This window comes from Ostrinia nubilalis, chromosome Z, assembly GCF_963855985.1.
Source record: "Ostrinia nubilalis chromosome Z, ilOstNubi1.1, whole genome shotgun sequence".
NCBI lineage: Eukaryota > Metazoa > Arthropoda > Insecta > Lepidoptera > Crambidae > Ostrinia > Ostrinia nubilalis.
Window position 1 is genome coordinate 8,348,710 of NC_087119.1, and position 16,863 is coordinate 8,365,572.

The window sequence follows — 16,863 nt, forward strand, 5'->3', positions numbered from 1 at the left end:
ATAATGGAAGAAATACATAGTCTAAAGTAATAATCTGCCCAGGCAAGTCGCGAACACTAACCAGTAAAATAGTGTTTTATTATTTTGGGAGGATAAATTTAATAACGCTCGAAACGCCTTCAAAGATTTAATATAAATAATTACAATGTAATTGATTTGTACATATTCATTGACAATAATAAATAGAAAGTAAATATTTAATACAAATATAATGTCATTTTAGTTTTAATTACACATACAGCTACTTGTTTGCGATACATTGTATTTAAAACATTGGAAATAAGAACATATTTCACGTCAAATCGATTACTGATTATAAAGTACATAAATTTCATCTATTTTTTAATCATTGAAGATCGTACATCAAGGGTGGTATAATAACAACTACCTATTTAAAATATAGTCCCTTAATGACAGTATTTTACTTAAAAATAAAACACTTTATTAAGAAACATATTTTAACGACCACATCAATTTTATAGAATGTATACAGCACATATTAACATATAGACATTACTATTGATACTTTACATAATTACATACAAATACATAACATTATTATGTTCACGGGAGTCGTGATACTATTTATGCATATTATGATGGTGTGCTCTAAATAAATTAAAAATGTTTAACAGTCAGTAGTATAATTGACATACATCTACCTACATAGGTAAAAATAATAAAATTGTTATCGGTATACTTAATAAAAACGTATTATTTTCCTTAAAGTACTGGAAAACCAAATGGGTAATGGGAATACCAAAATCGATATAATTAGCACCAGAAATAATAACAACTCAAAATTATGAGTAGTAAGACAACTTTATTAATTGTATGACGACTCCCACATTACGACAATAATTTTGTGCCCAAAATAAACACACTGTAATTGTTGCACGACCTATTTGTCGTAAAATAATAATAAAAAATAACAAGACATTAATTAACAAGCAGTATAAGTTCTAGAAATACGTAAGAATGTAAAATGAGATTTTAAATGTAAGACTTCTTGGAAAAGCATTATCGTCCAACTCCGTAGAAAGAAAATTAATAGTGAATACCTCCTTCTCTAATGCAGTGGTGATCTATCGCAGAACGGACGCTTGCAAGTATCGTAGAAGCCTAATGGTCTAGTGCATATGTCTATCTCATTCAATCGTTAGTGCTTACATGGAATCAATGATAGTTACGGAACGATTTTTTATCAGATTGACTAAAGCAACCAGCTGGATGTGGATTATACAAAAGTATATACAACAAGCTATCCTAGTTGGATCTACGCCACTATTCCGTATATCATTCGCATCAATTAGGCGTGCACAAACTGTACTAGAGCTTGACCGCGACAATCTAGGTTTATGATGAAAGAAATAGTCGAATTTGGACATGTGGTAGCCCGGTCAATAAGCCGGTCGGAAGGTGATAATTTTGGTCGTTTCCTCACACGTCTCACAATGAAGGCATGGTCAGCTGACAGCGGTCAAGCTCTACAACCCCATCGTTGTGTGCTCGTGAGGGGTACCTCCACTTTACCAAATACCAAAACCTAGTAAACATCAAATTATAATATCGTTTCCAAAACAATTCAAACGTCAGATATCCTAACTATGACCTGTCTTATTCCCTATCTACCTTATCAAATGCTATTTCTTTCAAAAGAGCACTTCTAGTTGCCTAATCCTTTCTTGGATCTCCGGTCCGTCATCTCATGGTAATTAATCCCTGGTTGTTGTTCTGCTATCCCATCAATATACTTCATTCGAGCGATACAAAACCCTTTAATTATATTAGATGGATTTCAAGGAAAATAGCCAATTAATATTTTAAACATATTTTATTAACTATCCTTCAATTATATAGAAGTTTGTCATGCACATAAAATGGCTTGCAATCTAGATCCTCCATCAGCAAATATATAACATCTGGCAGCAGATTTTGTTGATGGTGGTGTATTGTCACTAACCAGTTGCACAAAATTATTTCCCGTTACCTCGCTAAACAAATTTATACCCAAAAAAAAATACAGTCTTATTCTATAATTTTATCAAAAGTATTTATCGACTTGTTTTGATTATTTCATGAACTGATTAGCGACAATCTCGTAGTATGCCACAACTAGTGTGTATACAGTATTGGACGCAAGCGTGGCTATAGGAGTTCTAGGTTAAAAACTAACAACAGTAGGTAGTAACAGTTTACAAGTAATCACATTTTTCTGTGGAACTACTGATATGAAAATAGACGGATGATGAGCAAACACAAAGACATAGCTTATTGTGTTTAAAGTATATAATAATAATATAATTGAAAACAGGAGATCGACCACAGGATAATGGATAACTACTATTACGAATTATTACTAACAACTACTGAAACGATTAATTGTCTACAAGGAACTAGCATTCGTAATCCAATTTATATGATCAAGAGTAGTCCCACAGATCATAAACATCTGACATTTCCAATATTATGATTTACTGTGTGATTTTATAATACTTTTGTATAAATAAAGATATAAAAATATACATATAAATTGTCAATAAATATTATTCAACACAGATTCAACTTTAAAGTAACAGCTATTAAATAAATTATTACATGATTCCAAGGTCATGACATGTTTCCTTTTGAAATGAGCAGAACTGTTTTATTTTTGTCACATTTTAAAATTTTATTATGATAAATTAGAGCATTTTCATAATCTCTCTTAAATAGCAAGCTCTTATCATTCTTGCCGCAGCCGTGCCGAGATTCTCTAGGATAACAAATCAAGTTACTTAACATCACTTGCACTGTACCGCGCGTGTCATCTTTATCCGAAATACTTTTGTCCAAATCTGAAATATTATAACGTCCAAAACATTTCCCTCAGACTAGCTAAACAAAAATACTTTAAGTTTGTACCCTATTAAAAAGTTCAATAAAAACTTAGCTTATAAAATTATCAAAAAACAATCTTAACAGAATTCAAAACGGAACTTCGAAATAGATGTAAGTTATTCAACGAAACACTACTCGTTAAGTAGTACAAACGTACGAGCCAGACTTTTATGTAAATAGCACAATGAACACAGATATTCTGGACTATTATAAATTTCTACATACAGGGTGACTGTTTGAGATGGCCGAATTGTTAGCTACAGAGAAAAGTATTCAGAGACGAGCTCATATCAAACTTTTCTCTACATAACATAGCTATTGGTGTCCATCTCAGAAAATCGACCTGTAGACTCACGAACGTAGAATAGCTCGAAAATGAAACAGCACCGTGTAAACACCGAAAAAGTTTACTGCCTAACAAAATACTGCATCAAAATATTAGACATACTCCAACATAATACGTATAGTATATTAGAAAATCCTTAAACTATTGCTTACATACGAAAAAGGAAATATTTATGACAAAACAGTGATGACAACAGCATGTTTTGTATGAACTGTAAATAAGTTGTTTTTCATCATAAAGTATCTTATGTAGGTATGACGTCATATATCAATAAAAAGTTAACTTCATTGTAAATCAATGAAATGTTTAAAACACACTACATAATAATAGTTTCATTCGAATGGCGATATCGGTTCAATCACGAATGATGAAAAAAAAGATCGCATTCGAATTTCAAAAGAGAAGAGTCAAAAGACGTCCAATAGATGCAGCATACGTTTGGCAGTATTATGCTGGAGGCATAGCGTGTTACCGGTGTGAAGCGTGGGGGGGGGGGCTATGTGGCCTTACTGGACGACGCAGCACTTGCACTTGGGCTTCTTCTTGATAGTGACGTGTTCCGGCTGCTGCGGCTCCTGCGGCGGCGAGCGCTGGACCTCGACCTGCCCGGCGCGTGCCTCGGGCACTGCTGCGCCGTTCTTCGTGCCGTTCATCGCCTTCGGCGTACTCTGCTGCACTGGACTCGCCACTTTCGTCTGCGGCGACGGCGGAGAATTGGCCTTTGGACAAATCACCCAGTTGTAGTTCAATATTCGTTAACTTTCTAATGTTATCGGGCACTAAGGCCCAGAACACACGGTGAAACGCAATTGCAACGAAACTGTAACTTCTAGTTACTTTTGAGTTGCATCTAAACCGGTTTCAAACTGGTCGCGTCATGTGTGGTCTCGACGGAATCTATGGCAGAAACTTAGATGCAACTCAAAAGTAACTAGAAGTTGCAGTTTCGTTGCAGTTGCGTTTCACCGTCTGTTCTGGGCCTAACTGTAATTAGGTCAGCAAAGCACTTTTTCTAGCGTAACATAGATGCGGGTATGAACTTTGGTATTTACTTCAAATGATGGGCGGGTCTCAAATGGCTCATCACATGACTGCCGACCTCTGTAGCTAATCCAATCCCGAAGATAGCTGTTTCCCATTAGAATCAGTACTTACAGACATATTTATTGGTTGCCTTGACCAACGACACTAATGTTTATCAGCAGGTACAGACTACGGCACATCTAGCGAAGTATTATGGCGTCTTATGTATAAATATGTAAGTATGGATTCACGTGCATGTCAGGTGATGTCAAAGTTTTATACTAGCGTATTATACTCGGCCCAAAAACTCGTGGCAAGCGGGGCCATAAGTAATTTTCGAAACAGAGATACACACTCGCTAATATTTTATTATTATTGCTTATTATAAACAACGTAATGTCTGCCTCTGTGTGACGTAACCCGTAACCAGTGTGAGTGCGAAAGAAAACGTGATATTATATCTACACTGTTTTATTGTTACACTGCTTGCCACGAGTTTTTGCGCCGAGTATAATACTGCATCTAATTACGCAGATATTATTATCGTAGTAAATCTCTTCTATATCCTGAAATAGAAGCTGCTGCAGTGTCTGATAGTAATTGTATCAAAGGTGACTGCTGCTGTGAAACTGCTTCAATAGATAATGAAGCAACTTACATTTTATGATTCTTTTGACAGGCTGCTGCGACTCCTGGTGGTGTCCTTAACAGCGTCAGTGGATATCATGGCCTTTCTCCATCTCCATCTTCTCTCAGAAACGGAGCTGCAATGTCTGGTGGTACTACTTGTATCAAAGGAGGCTGCTGGCGGTCTAGGATCTGCTTCAATTGATGATTTAAGTAGTAACTTACATTTTATAATATGATTCTTTTAACAGGCTGCTGCGACTCATGCTGCACTTACGGTGATATGCATAGTAAATCTCCTCCAAATCCACTCAGAGAAGGAGCTGCAGAGTTTGATGGCAATTGCATCAATGGTGGCTGGTTGCTAGCTTCAATTGATGATATAGCAGCGTGGTTATACTCTACAACTGGTATCACTTGATGCTACAACGTTGGTACTTACGGTGACGTTGTTGTCATGAGTATTCGCACAGAGAAGGAGCTGCAGAGTTTGATGGCAATTGCATCAATGGTTGGTTGCTAGCTTCAATTGATGATATTTCAGCGTGGTTCTTACTCTACAGCTGGTCTCACTTGATGCTACAACGTTGGTACTTACGGTGACGTTGTTGTCATGAGTCTTCGCACAGAGAAGGAGCTGCAGAGTTTGATGGCAATTGCATCAATAGTGGCTGGTTGCTAGCTTCAATTGATGATATTTCAGCGTGGTTCTTACTCTACAGCTGGTCTCACTTGATGCTACAACGTTGGTACTTACGGTGACGTTGTTGTCATGAGTCTTCTCACAGAGGAGCTGCAGGGTTTGATGGCAATTGCATCAAAGGTGGCTGGTTGCTAGCTTCAATTGATGATATAGCAGCGTGGTTATACTCTACAACTGGTATCACTTGATGCTACAACGTTGGTACTTACGGTGACGTTGTTGTCATGAGTCTTCTCACAGAGAAGGAGCTGCAGAGTTTGATGGCAATTGCATCAATGGTGGCTGGTTGCTAGCTTCAATTGATGATATTTCAGCGTGGTTCTTACTCTACAACTGGTATCACTTGATGCTACAACGTTGGTACTTACGGTGACGTTGTTGTCATGAGTCTTCGCACAGAGAAGGAACTGCAGTGTAAGATGGCAATTGCATCAATAGTTGCTGGTTGCTAGCTTCAATTGATGATATTTCAGCGTGGTTCTTACTCTACAGCTGGTATTACTTGATGCTACAACGTTGGTACTTACGGTGACGTTGTTGTCATGAGTCTTCGCACAGGGAAGGAGCTGCAGAGTTTGATGGCATTTGCATCAATGGTGGCTGGTTGCTAGCTTCAATTGATGATATTTCAGCGTGGTTATACTCTACAACTGTTATCACTTGATGCTACAACGTTGGTACTTACGGTGACGTTGTTGTCATGAGTCTTCTCACAGAGAAGGAGCTGCAGAGTTTGATGGTAATTGCATCAATGGTGCCTGGTTGCTAGCTTCAATTGATGATATTTCAGCGTGGTTCTTACTCTACAGCTGGTATCACTTGATGCTACAACGTTGGTACTTACGGTGACGTTGTTGTCATGAGTATTCGCACAGAGAAGGAGCTGCAGAGTTTGATGGCAATTGCATCAATGGTTGGTTGCTAGCTTCAATTGATGATATTTCAGCGTGGTTCTTACTCTACAGCTGGTCTCACTTGATGCTACAACGTTGGTACTTACGGTGACGTTGTTGTCATGAGTCTTCTCACAGAGGAGCTGCAGGGTTTGATGGCAATTGCATCAAAGGTGGCTGGTTGCTAGCTTCAATTGATGATATAGCAGCGTGGTTATACTCTACAACTGGTATCACTTGATGCTACAACGTCGGTACTTACGGTGACGTTGTTGTCATGAGTCTTCTCACAGAGAAGGAGCTGCCGTGTTTGATAGCAATTGCATCAACGGTGGCTGGTTGGTAGCTTCAATTGATGATATAGCAGCGTGGTTATATCATCAATGAGGGATTTGGCGAATGAAAAATCCGCCAGATGGCAATACGTAGACGCGAGGTCCAAATGCTGCATGATTGGTTATTTTTGACATGACATTGACAGATATGTCAAAATCCACCAATCACGCAGCAGTCAGACCCCACATCCACGTCCCGCCATCTAGCGGATCTTTCATTCGCGAAAACCCTCATCTTGCATCGTGCGGTCCTCACAGCTTATGACCGCAGTCTGTGGAGGAACACTATCTGTGGTCGCGATCCTCATCAGTGAGGGACCGAGGAAGAAGAAGCGTGGTTATACTTTACAACTGGTAACACTTGATGCTCCAACGTTGGTACTTACGGTGACGTTGTTGTCATGAGTCTTCTCCTCCATCTCCTCGCAGACGGGTAGCTGCGGCGCAGCTGTGGGCGTGGGCGTGATGGGCTTCCCGCCCTTGATCAGAGACACAATTTCGTCGGCTTCGCGGCTGAGATCGCCGTCTGGGCGGAACGGATTGTCCCATCCGCTCTCCGTACTGGAAAATACATCAATCGCTCACTAATCTATATTTATAAAAGCAAAAGGTCACTGATTGACTGACTGACTCACTCACTCATCACGAAATCTCAGAAACTACAAGTGCTAGGAGTATCAAATTTTACCTTTTAGAACGTAGGTTCACTCATTAACCTCACTAAAAACGGATTTTACAAAACTCCACCCCTAAATGGGATTCACACGTACGAAGTCGCGGGCCGGGCGGCCGCTAGTAGCTCAATATTTGTAGCTTAATGAGATGGAAAATTTATTTCTAGTAGCAGCTAATATGGTTTTCTGAAGTGGCGGTAGAACAGGCTGTATTTGAAGCGCGTTTTTCTCATAAAGGAATTTGCTTTTGAAAGTCTAAACACCTCTTGATGCGTTTTTACGTATTTTTTAATTTAAATGTGATAGATAACTAACAACACGTATTAGTATTGAAATAACTAAAGGCGTTAACAAGTGGGGGTCAGGTAGGTTTGAAATAATATCTTCCGGCTCGTGTTATATTGTGATTCTTATTGAAAAGTAGATTATGCTTTCCAATGCAAAATTATTTCTCGCGTTTTCCTGCTCACTTACACAGAAGTGCTAGCTGATGGTAACCAGGCTTGACCTTCATGAATTTGAATACGAGAAACCACTTGAAATGCATGTATTCCTATCTGTGGACGTCAGTCACTTATCGTATTCAGATGTTGGCTACTTACTTTATATTGTGTAGGTATCTAAATCTGATAAATGATACGGATTTTACGCCGAACCTCGAAATAGTTCCTAATCAACGTGCAGCGCACCCACAACGCTTTTCATACATTGAAATTTAAATGGGAAGAGATGACATTGTATGCCCACAACAATCTACGTATGACCTAAACAAGGTTCCACGAACATTGTAGATCTGTGTAGGTACGTTTGGCGGGTTTTATAGCCGATCATAAACCGTAGCCAAGGCAATATCGTCGCTGAAGGTGTTTTAATGATATTTAGTCGACCTAGTCACATTACTTCAAACAATAGAATAAATAGCATTGTATTTAGTTATGTTTATTAAATAAAACAAAGATAAATAAGATCCCCTAAACAGCTAGATATAAGCTGTTTTTCATTTGTAGATAATTAAATTGCGTTGCGATGTTAGGTACTCTTACTATTTTGAAACTTTCTTCTCGTAAAAAATATAGAAGTATAGACCTCACTGATACATCAAAAACTTAAGACGTCCAATGTAAAAATAATTCTTAATCTTTGAGGTCAATGGTCATTGCACTGAAAACTATCTGATAAATCGCTAACTTCTATTATGTATTATCTTTCTTTGTGAAACAGAAGAATTATGTTATAATTATATTGACCATGAATACCGTAATATAGACAGATGACGGAATCATCACAATCGGCATCAACATCTGTAAAATGTGTTTTCGGAAAAATACCGAGCGCCTGCAAATAAACAACGCCGTCTATAAAGTGACGAATATTGCAACTTGCCGATGACATAACGATCTACTAACCACGAGATAATCACAGAAAGACTTCAATATTAGCGACTAGGCGTATTGATACTAAAAAGTGTTATGTTCTCAAACATGTGCCTATTAGAGCTGTAATAAAACTGCTGAGTAGACGCAGCTCGATTTAGATGTTATCAAGTCCATATTTTTTTGTTGCAAAGCGTTATCGGCCAATGAGTGACTTATCTAGATTGCATGCAACACACAGTGATTTAGCAAACAGATAAAAAGATGCATGTATTTATTTTATTTATTACGTAATACTGTGGTAATACGTACAGTAGTCGGACGGGAGAAAACTGGGATGCAATTTGTGAGAGTGCAGTGAAGCGCATCATGCGAGACTGCAGAATTTATTACCGTTAGATCAAAGCTCTTGGGATCAACGTCACCGAGTGTCGAACTTTCCACTTTTGCAGCACGTGGAATGAATGACGAAAACTACTCTCAATTAACACATGCATGAGTGCGGACGTTTAGAACGGTGCCGCATCACGCATAGCACTAACCACCAGAGTTTGCACGATACAACATAATATATCACGCAATCATTGCAAGTTCAATGCTAGAACCGACACGAAATGATTTTAATTTCTTATGACCGGATGAATCTATTTTTATAGAGTCCCGCTATTTAAACTATGCATATAAAAGTTTGAAGGTCTCCATAAAAATATAGAGGAAAATAAATTGCTGGAAGCAGGTCATATTGCGCCATAGTTGCTACCATTTCAAGCATGATCTTCCAACTCTACATCATATTGAGCATAGCTTCAGAGCTTGTGAACCATCTGTTTGGAGAAAATATGGGATTACATTGCAGGAGCATGGTCTTGATAACAATCTCTCTTGAGCCGAGAGGTGCAGCAGATGCGATCTATGGTGTAGAATACTTGTCAAGAAGAACAAGAAGATTCACGTGTCTTGAAGGCTGAGTTGTATGATTTTTGGAATACAGAAGCTGACAGGGAATTTCACTTCTTAATGCCATCAGATGTAAATGTTTCATTCGGGTTCAATCTCTAGACGTGAGCTATCTTGAACCTCTTTACTCATTGTTTAATTCACAGCCTTGATGGTTCCTTTGTGAATAACCACAGGAATCTGACATGGCTGAATCAGATCGATGAGGACAACGTTCACTTAGAATTTAATCATATTTCCTACCAGACAAGATTGCTCCATGACTGCAATGTCCTCTAAAGTTAGTATATGACTGAGTTCTTACCTGATCTGTCTGTTGTACATAGCGTGGTCGGTCATGTCTACGTTGGCAGCTGCTGACAGCAAGGCCGCGTATAACACGTGCGAATCCTGCTGATTCGGCGGCGGGGACACGCACTGCGGTCGCGCCCCTTGGTAGAACGACACGCGGACCTTCGACCTCTCCGAACTGCAAATCAACACCACACTCTCAAAATACAGCACTATTCTACAAACACGTCTACAACACAGCAGTGATACTAGTAATCGTAACTCAGTCGCAACCGCAATGTCACAGTCGCCAAGCAAAACTGAACATCAACATAATAAAAAATAAAACAAATCCACAAGCAAAAAAATAAACAGAATAGGTATACGTAAGCGAAAACTGGTTTTATTGCAAAAATTGTATCGGAGATAATATGCAATAAGACCAGTAATTATTCGGCAACACCTTGCCAAAAACCTGACTGTGGTTTACTTTTATGTCGGAGACGTTTAACTCTTTTTGGTATCGCGGGCCGCGGCACAAGCATAGTTCACAAATTGTGGACATTATTCTAACGGCGAGCAAATAATGACTTTACCATTAAGCGGTTGTAGAGACCAGCATTACAACTGACAATACGTTACTAAACTATGAATGGTAGACTATACCTATACACGCCCTATTTACTCGACCAGAAAAAATATGTTTTTAAGTAGATTTGAGTAGGTAATTTGCCGTCGATACTGTGTAACTGTTAACATAATCATTTGAATTGGTGAGTAGGTAGGTATGTTTAGTAGCTGCTGTAAGAAATTCACTTTCAATTCAGCGTCTGTATCAACTGTAATGTGTATTACTCTTATGTAATAATTTCGCTTTTGCACACATAAGCAGACAATGTTAGTGTAAATGAGTTGGGTAGGTACGTATGGTCAACGTCGAAGCCACGGCAGAGGAGCATGCATTAATTCTGAAGGTGATTCAAAGGCTCCTCTTTATTAGTAGATGACTATATTCAACACCCACGCGCTGTTTAGCTCCGATCTTAAATAACTTGTTAGCATATGCAATTACTGTTGATTTCATTTGTTCAAACGGAAAATTTGTAAGTGCAAGTTTCCACTTGAACTCTTCGATTGTTTTTAAAAGGAATATTGTTCATGACACATTTTGTAATTGGGACATTAGCATGTAATTTTGTAATGTTTTGAGTGTATGATCTTGAAACCGCATCAACTCCTACGCACGTCTGGTATTCTTCGCCAATCGTCAAGTACAATAAAATAAAAATCTGACGTAAGCGCCACATTTACTCCTTTAGCGGTAGATGATTCATAATCAGGCAAAAATAGAGAAATATCGCGCAGTGCAGCTTAATGACAAGCCTCAAGGTCACGAGCACGTCCTAACAGACACACTGAGCAAATAAAGTGGATATAACAACATGACAGAGAATTTGATAAACCAACAGCGCTTTTATTGGAGACTAGAATAAAAATGTTGGTTAGAAGGCGAATAGATCTCTTGGGCGATTCAAAGATTAGCTTGTCTGCCTGAGGCTTCACGCGCGTGCGGTTCCATCTGTCACAGTGTCTATCACGCATCTTGTATCATAAATGCGGTAACTATTCGGAAACTCGATTTATTACCAGAGCAGAAACATAAATTTTAATATTATTTAAATTGGTGGATGATATCATCATACAAACTTCCTTTTCCTGTTTCTATCTACTTATTTTTTTAAAAGGCTTGCTTATGTTTTCAAAGTTCAAATCTATCCAAACAAATCAATATTGATTCAGCTATTTCAGAAAATGTTAAAGAGATGATTTTGCATTTAAATGGATTTTGGTAAAGATAAAACACACAACAAGACTAGGACTTCTACCATAGTTTCATCAATTTTATCTAATTTGCATGTTTAACTTAAAAATAAAAAATAAGAATTTAATAATTTCATCATTGTTGTCATTATCAGAATGCTTTTGATTCTTAAAAACCTCCGATGCTGACTTCCAAGAACAGCTTAAAATTGGTGTATATTTAAATTTTAACAGCTGTTTAGTTGCATAGCTTTTTATTTAATAAGCTACTTAATAGAATTATTCTTATAATATTAAACAAATATCATATTTTTTTATTAAGTTATAGCCTATCACAAGGGGTATTTTTAAGAAATTCTATCATGTATCATATCGGCCACCTCAGATTTGGTCTGATTACTTATTTCATGACGTCTTTGAGCTTCCACAAGCACATAAAGGAAATTAACACCTAATTCTTCAATTGTTAGTACCTATTTCAGATTTGTATTTTTTCTTTTGTGTATAACACTGTGACAAGATGAATTACATAGATTATTTGAGTTATCTGCTCAAATCAGTTTGCAAAACACATTTGAAAATGTGTGCCTGAATTAATGGAATTTACATACATTTTATATATCCATCGTGTTGAATCTAGGTTATTGAGGCATGCATATGATGCAATCACTGTGTTATGTAATTCTGGAGTGTACATGGTGTGTCCATATGAGACAGAGGACGAAATTAAACCACTGTAGATTACCTAATCCTTAATAATTCTTGTTGTAATAATTATATTTCTGATAAATCAATTATATTCGCTTGAGTGTAGAATGAAAAATAGAAATTAAAAGTGCTTCACATAACAACGCTTAGATGAGGATGTAAGCAATAATCAATATTATGAATTCAAGTTACACTATTATGATATAACATTTAAACCAAATTAATAACAAAAGAACATCTCTTCTGTACCTCTAGTTAATTATTAAAACAACAAAGTAAAAACAAAAGAAAAAGTGTAATAAAAATAATAAAGTTAAAAACATTTGACAATCTATCAGAATGTACTTAAATTCAATAGCAGATTAGCAGAACAACAGTGTAAAGTAAAATTGTTTTTATTGTGAATAAATAATAATAAGTTTGATAAGGGTGGAGTTACAACAGAAGTAAGGTATAATTAGCATAGACTGTGTTTGATATGGAATTAGTGGAGTTAGGTGTGACAATAGAGCTAATGATTTAATTGGAATGCAGTGCAAGTTCGCGGAGCGGCCTCCGCGGGCAGGGCGGGTCCCCCGCTGCCACAACAAAACAGTGATAGTGACATTATAAATAGAGCTTTTAAAACGTTTGCCAATTCATGTTTACTACATAAATGCCGAGTAATGACCTTGTATTCCCGGCTGCTGGATGATCCAAAAGTTTTATGTTTATAAATCAGTCCTAGTGACGTCATGTTGACCGAATTCCCACACAAATCGCAAATGCTAAGGACGAATCCCACATCCAAAGAATATTTTAATAAATTGTTTGACAAATAATATAACGCGATCTAATACATCAACTCAAATTGGACTTAATTAGCTAATAATCGTAACAAGTATGACGTGATTATTATATTACCATACCTTGCGATTTAATAACTGATTACAGCTATCAACGACACTGTGATGTTGTGAAATTTCCACTTTTTAACACAGGTTATCACTTTGATTAACAACTTATTAGTTTCGGCGCAATTTGCGTACGGTTTGGTTCATTCGACGCTTCACAAACAGTGTTTCCCACTAGCTATACATCGATCTCAGTTGGTCTCGGAAGTCGCGCGCGGCCCGTGGCGAATGAGCGAACGCAGAGCGGCGACGAAACGCAAGCAATGAAACCGCTACGACGATAACGTTATTTTGTGCCCCGCCCGCCTAGTGATGCAGTAACGAACAATATCGGTATTAGGTTTCTGCAGGACTTAAATGTTGGATAACTGAGACTTGATTGTCATTACGTGTAAAATTAGTTTACTTGATTGTTATTTACCATTAATAATGATTAAATCAAATAATGAGACAGGCAACCACTTGGTGTAATTTATTTTGTAAATAATTGTTTTTTCTTCAGTAAATTCACCATTACTTTTCTTTGTTAATGTAAAGTAGGTAACAGCTTCTTTGGTAACGATTACGTTTTGTAACTTAGAAATCAACCAGTGGCAGAGAGAGCTGAAAGGCGTTAAGTCCGACAATAGGCTAGTTGCCTAAAAAAATTTTTTTAGTCCGTAATGTTTAATATCAAAAAATATTGGACACATATATTTTTATTTGTCAATCTAACAAATAATTACATAGTTATGGTGCGTTGAAGTTGCGCACGACGTCACAACGTGCGGCATTTTTAAGCAAGCGTTGACGTCACGGGCTTCTTCTTATGAACTTTGGGGCGCTTTATCTCTTTAAATTTTCATTAGTTTGAAAAAGTGAAAAATACGTGTAGAGTATTTTTTTATAAGTTAACTGACGGACTAATTAAAACTCTTGCTTTTTGACCCAGGCAACATCCCCATTAAAAATAGTACTTTCTGGGTGCACTAAAACTTATTTAAATGGAAATCCACTGTCCCACTTTTTCGTGTTAATTAGACAAAACATCACTATTGCGTCTTTGAGAACTAGGGAGTGAAGTTAGCGATAACGGTATTTATAACGCGACGGAGCGACAGCAGCGCCACCACGTTGAATATCAGTTGTCGGATTAGGAATGGTTTCTGTCGTTTTCATTTTCTGATTTTGTGGATGGGTGATACATATTTTATTGTTTACGTTAATGTAATTACATCCACAATAACACCTATTCGTAAGATATTTCGATTTATTAGCAACATAACATTGAATTTGACGAAATATTTTAAAAAATATTGTTAAATTAAAGCCATAAAAGTGAACTTTAAGCCTACTTAACTTTTATAATTCTAACTATTTATCAGTCAGCAAAAAGTTACAGAATCTCAAAGCTAACATAAATTTTTAACTCGATGGAGTAGCATAGCACGTCTTACGTACCTATTCGCGATAGTTAGCGGGTTCGATTAGGGTCACGCATCAAAAATATATTCGGTCGTATTAGGTACATTTTTTGAAATGATTTAATTTGATAAGGTACTTTTGATAAAGTATATTAACCAATTAAAAAATCCTTTTCATTCAGTTTATACTTCCATACCTCTACGAATCTGCGATGACCTAATTTAGAAGGAACGCTCTACATTTCTTTTTGTCACAACAAAATTAAAGTAATGCGGTATATAAATAAATCGGTAGAGTTTATACTTTATTACTATTACACCAACATAATCTAAAATAGACCAGCAAATAAAAAATAACGGGTACCTACCTAGTCCGTAAATAGTTAATTAGTTTCCTACTTACCAAAATGTATTCTAGTCATAACTTTACAACTCCGATATGAAAAATGATATTGGTGTGAACAGCAACTATTCACCACCCTTCGAGTCAAACACTCGTTCTGATTGTAGCTACAAAGCTAATAGCTACTTGCGACCATTAGGTGCGCTCTGACGCAAGGAAATAACGAGGGGGATGCTCCCGATGCCATATTGATTGAGGAAGGCAGATAGGAACTCACCTAGTTGTGTCTATATCCACGCTATTCTATGAACTTGTTACGCAACGACCGACCATGAAACTAACTGCAGCACATAATACATTAGGTGTACCTACCTACTTGCTAACATAATGTCGTGTGCATCTAGCTCCCCCTATGTGTCCATGTGTGTTTCAGTTACCACTTGCAAACTCAATGAACGTTAAACAGAGTGTAAAGAACAGGATTATTTTCTTTAATGTAGTTAGTACCTACAGCAGAAACATCCTAATTCTGGTTTTAAGGAACAATGAAAACTTTATGTAGGTACTTAAGCAAACTAAGTAGGAATACGTAATTGAGGTCTATTTTCTGTTTAAAATGTAGCCTAATAGCATCGTAGGTTCCGATGGTGACGAATGACAGATTTCCAAACTAAGTAATTTAATTTTAACTCCCCTTTCTCGCCCTTAGCTAAGTAGCAACATTTTTGAGGACAATAAATTACCTAAAATTTGTTGCTCGCGTTACTTAGTAAACCTAATTGTACCTAACTACCTATTCTTGACTCGACTATGAATTTATTTTGCACCTTGACCAAAATTACCAACCAAATTCATACAACGATATCAGTGGCTACGATAAAAATTTTTTTAGAAGTTGCATGCAACATGTTTTAGTTTTAAAAATACTGTTTTTCTTTCCTTACATTCAGTGTCGAAAGCAAAAAAAAAATCATCATAAATTCTCGCAATTTCCATGAGGATGCTAATCAATCATTTTATGATTATCCTATTGCCTATTTATTAATCATTCGATTTTAAAATTTATCCATGACACTCGGAATTTCGAATATCGCCGCCCGCATCGGCACTCCGGCTCATGCAAATAAAAAATAATTCGCCAACGCGGCTCTAAAGAAAATCAACATACTCAGGAAATGGATACAACGTACTCGTCTTCCACTGGCGTGTAGGGGAAGCTGGTCTCCTGCACCTTCGGCGGCGGGCTGCTCTCCGGCTCCTCCTGCAGCGGGCTCTCGTAGATCAGGGTCTCCACCATCGACCCCTTGGAGCTCCCAAAGGACACCCTGTATAAAACAAAGCAGCGTGAACGAAAGCATTCAACAATTGTTTTTTGCTCGTAAAGTCGCGTGGGAAATCATCACTTATCTGTGAGATCATTGGACGTGGCTGTTAAACTGCAACTTTTTATATCGCTACCGGATTGCGAAGGATAGTGACAAAACTTGCACGAGTTTATAGCGGCTGTGTATACTTAATATGAAGTAGGTATTGACTTTTCCCACTACATTGAAAGTCGCGACATTAGCGACCTCGAACAAATGACGATGATAAAAATGAATAAATTATTCGCGG

General features: G+C 37.3%; 1 protein-coding gene across 1 annotated transcript in view; it reads right to left on the minus strand.

Annotated features, from left to right (window-relative positions):
- Positions 1–113: 113 nt before the first annotated feature.
- LOC135086868 (uncharacterized) overlaps positions 114–16,863 on the minus strand; it is a 51,174-nt gene continuing 34,424 nt past the window's right edge. The window contains exons 5-8 of the mRNA XM_063981694.1: positions 16,440–16,574; positions 10,116–10,280; positions 7,194–7,368; positions 114–3,945 (exon numbers count right to left, since the gene is read on the minus strand). Coding sequence (XP_063837764.1) covers positions 3,733–3,945; positions 7,194–7,368; positions 10,116–10,280; positions 16,440–16,574 — 688 coding nt within the window. The 3' untranslated portion in view covers positions 114–3,732. The remainder of the gene's footprint in view (positions 3,946–7,193; positions 7,369–10,115; positions 10,281–16,439; positions 16,575–16,863) is intronic.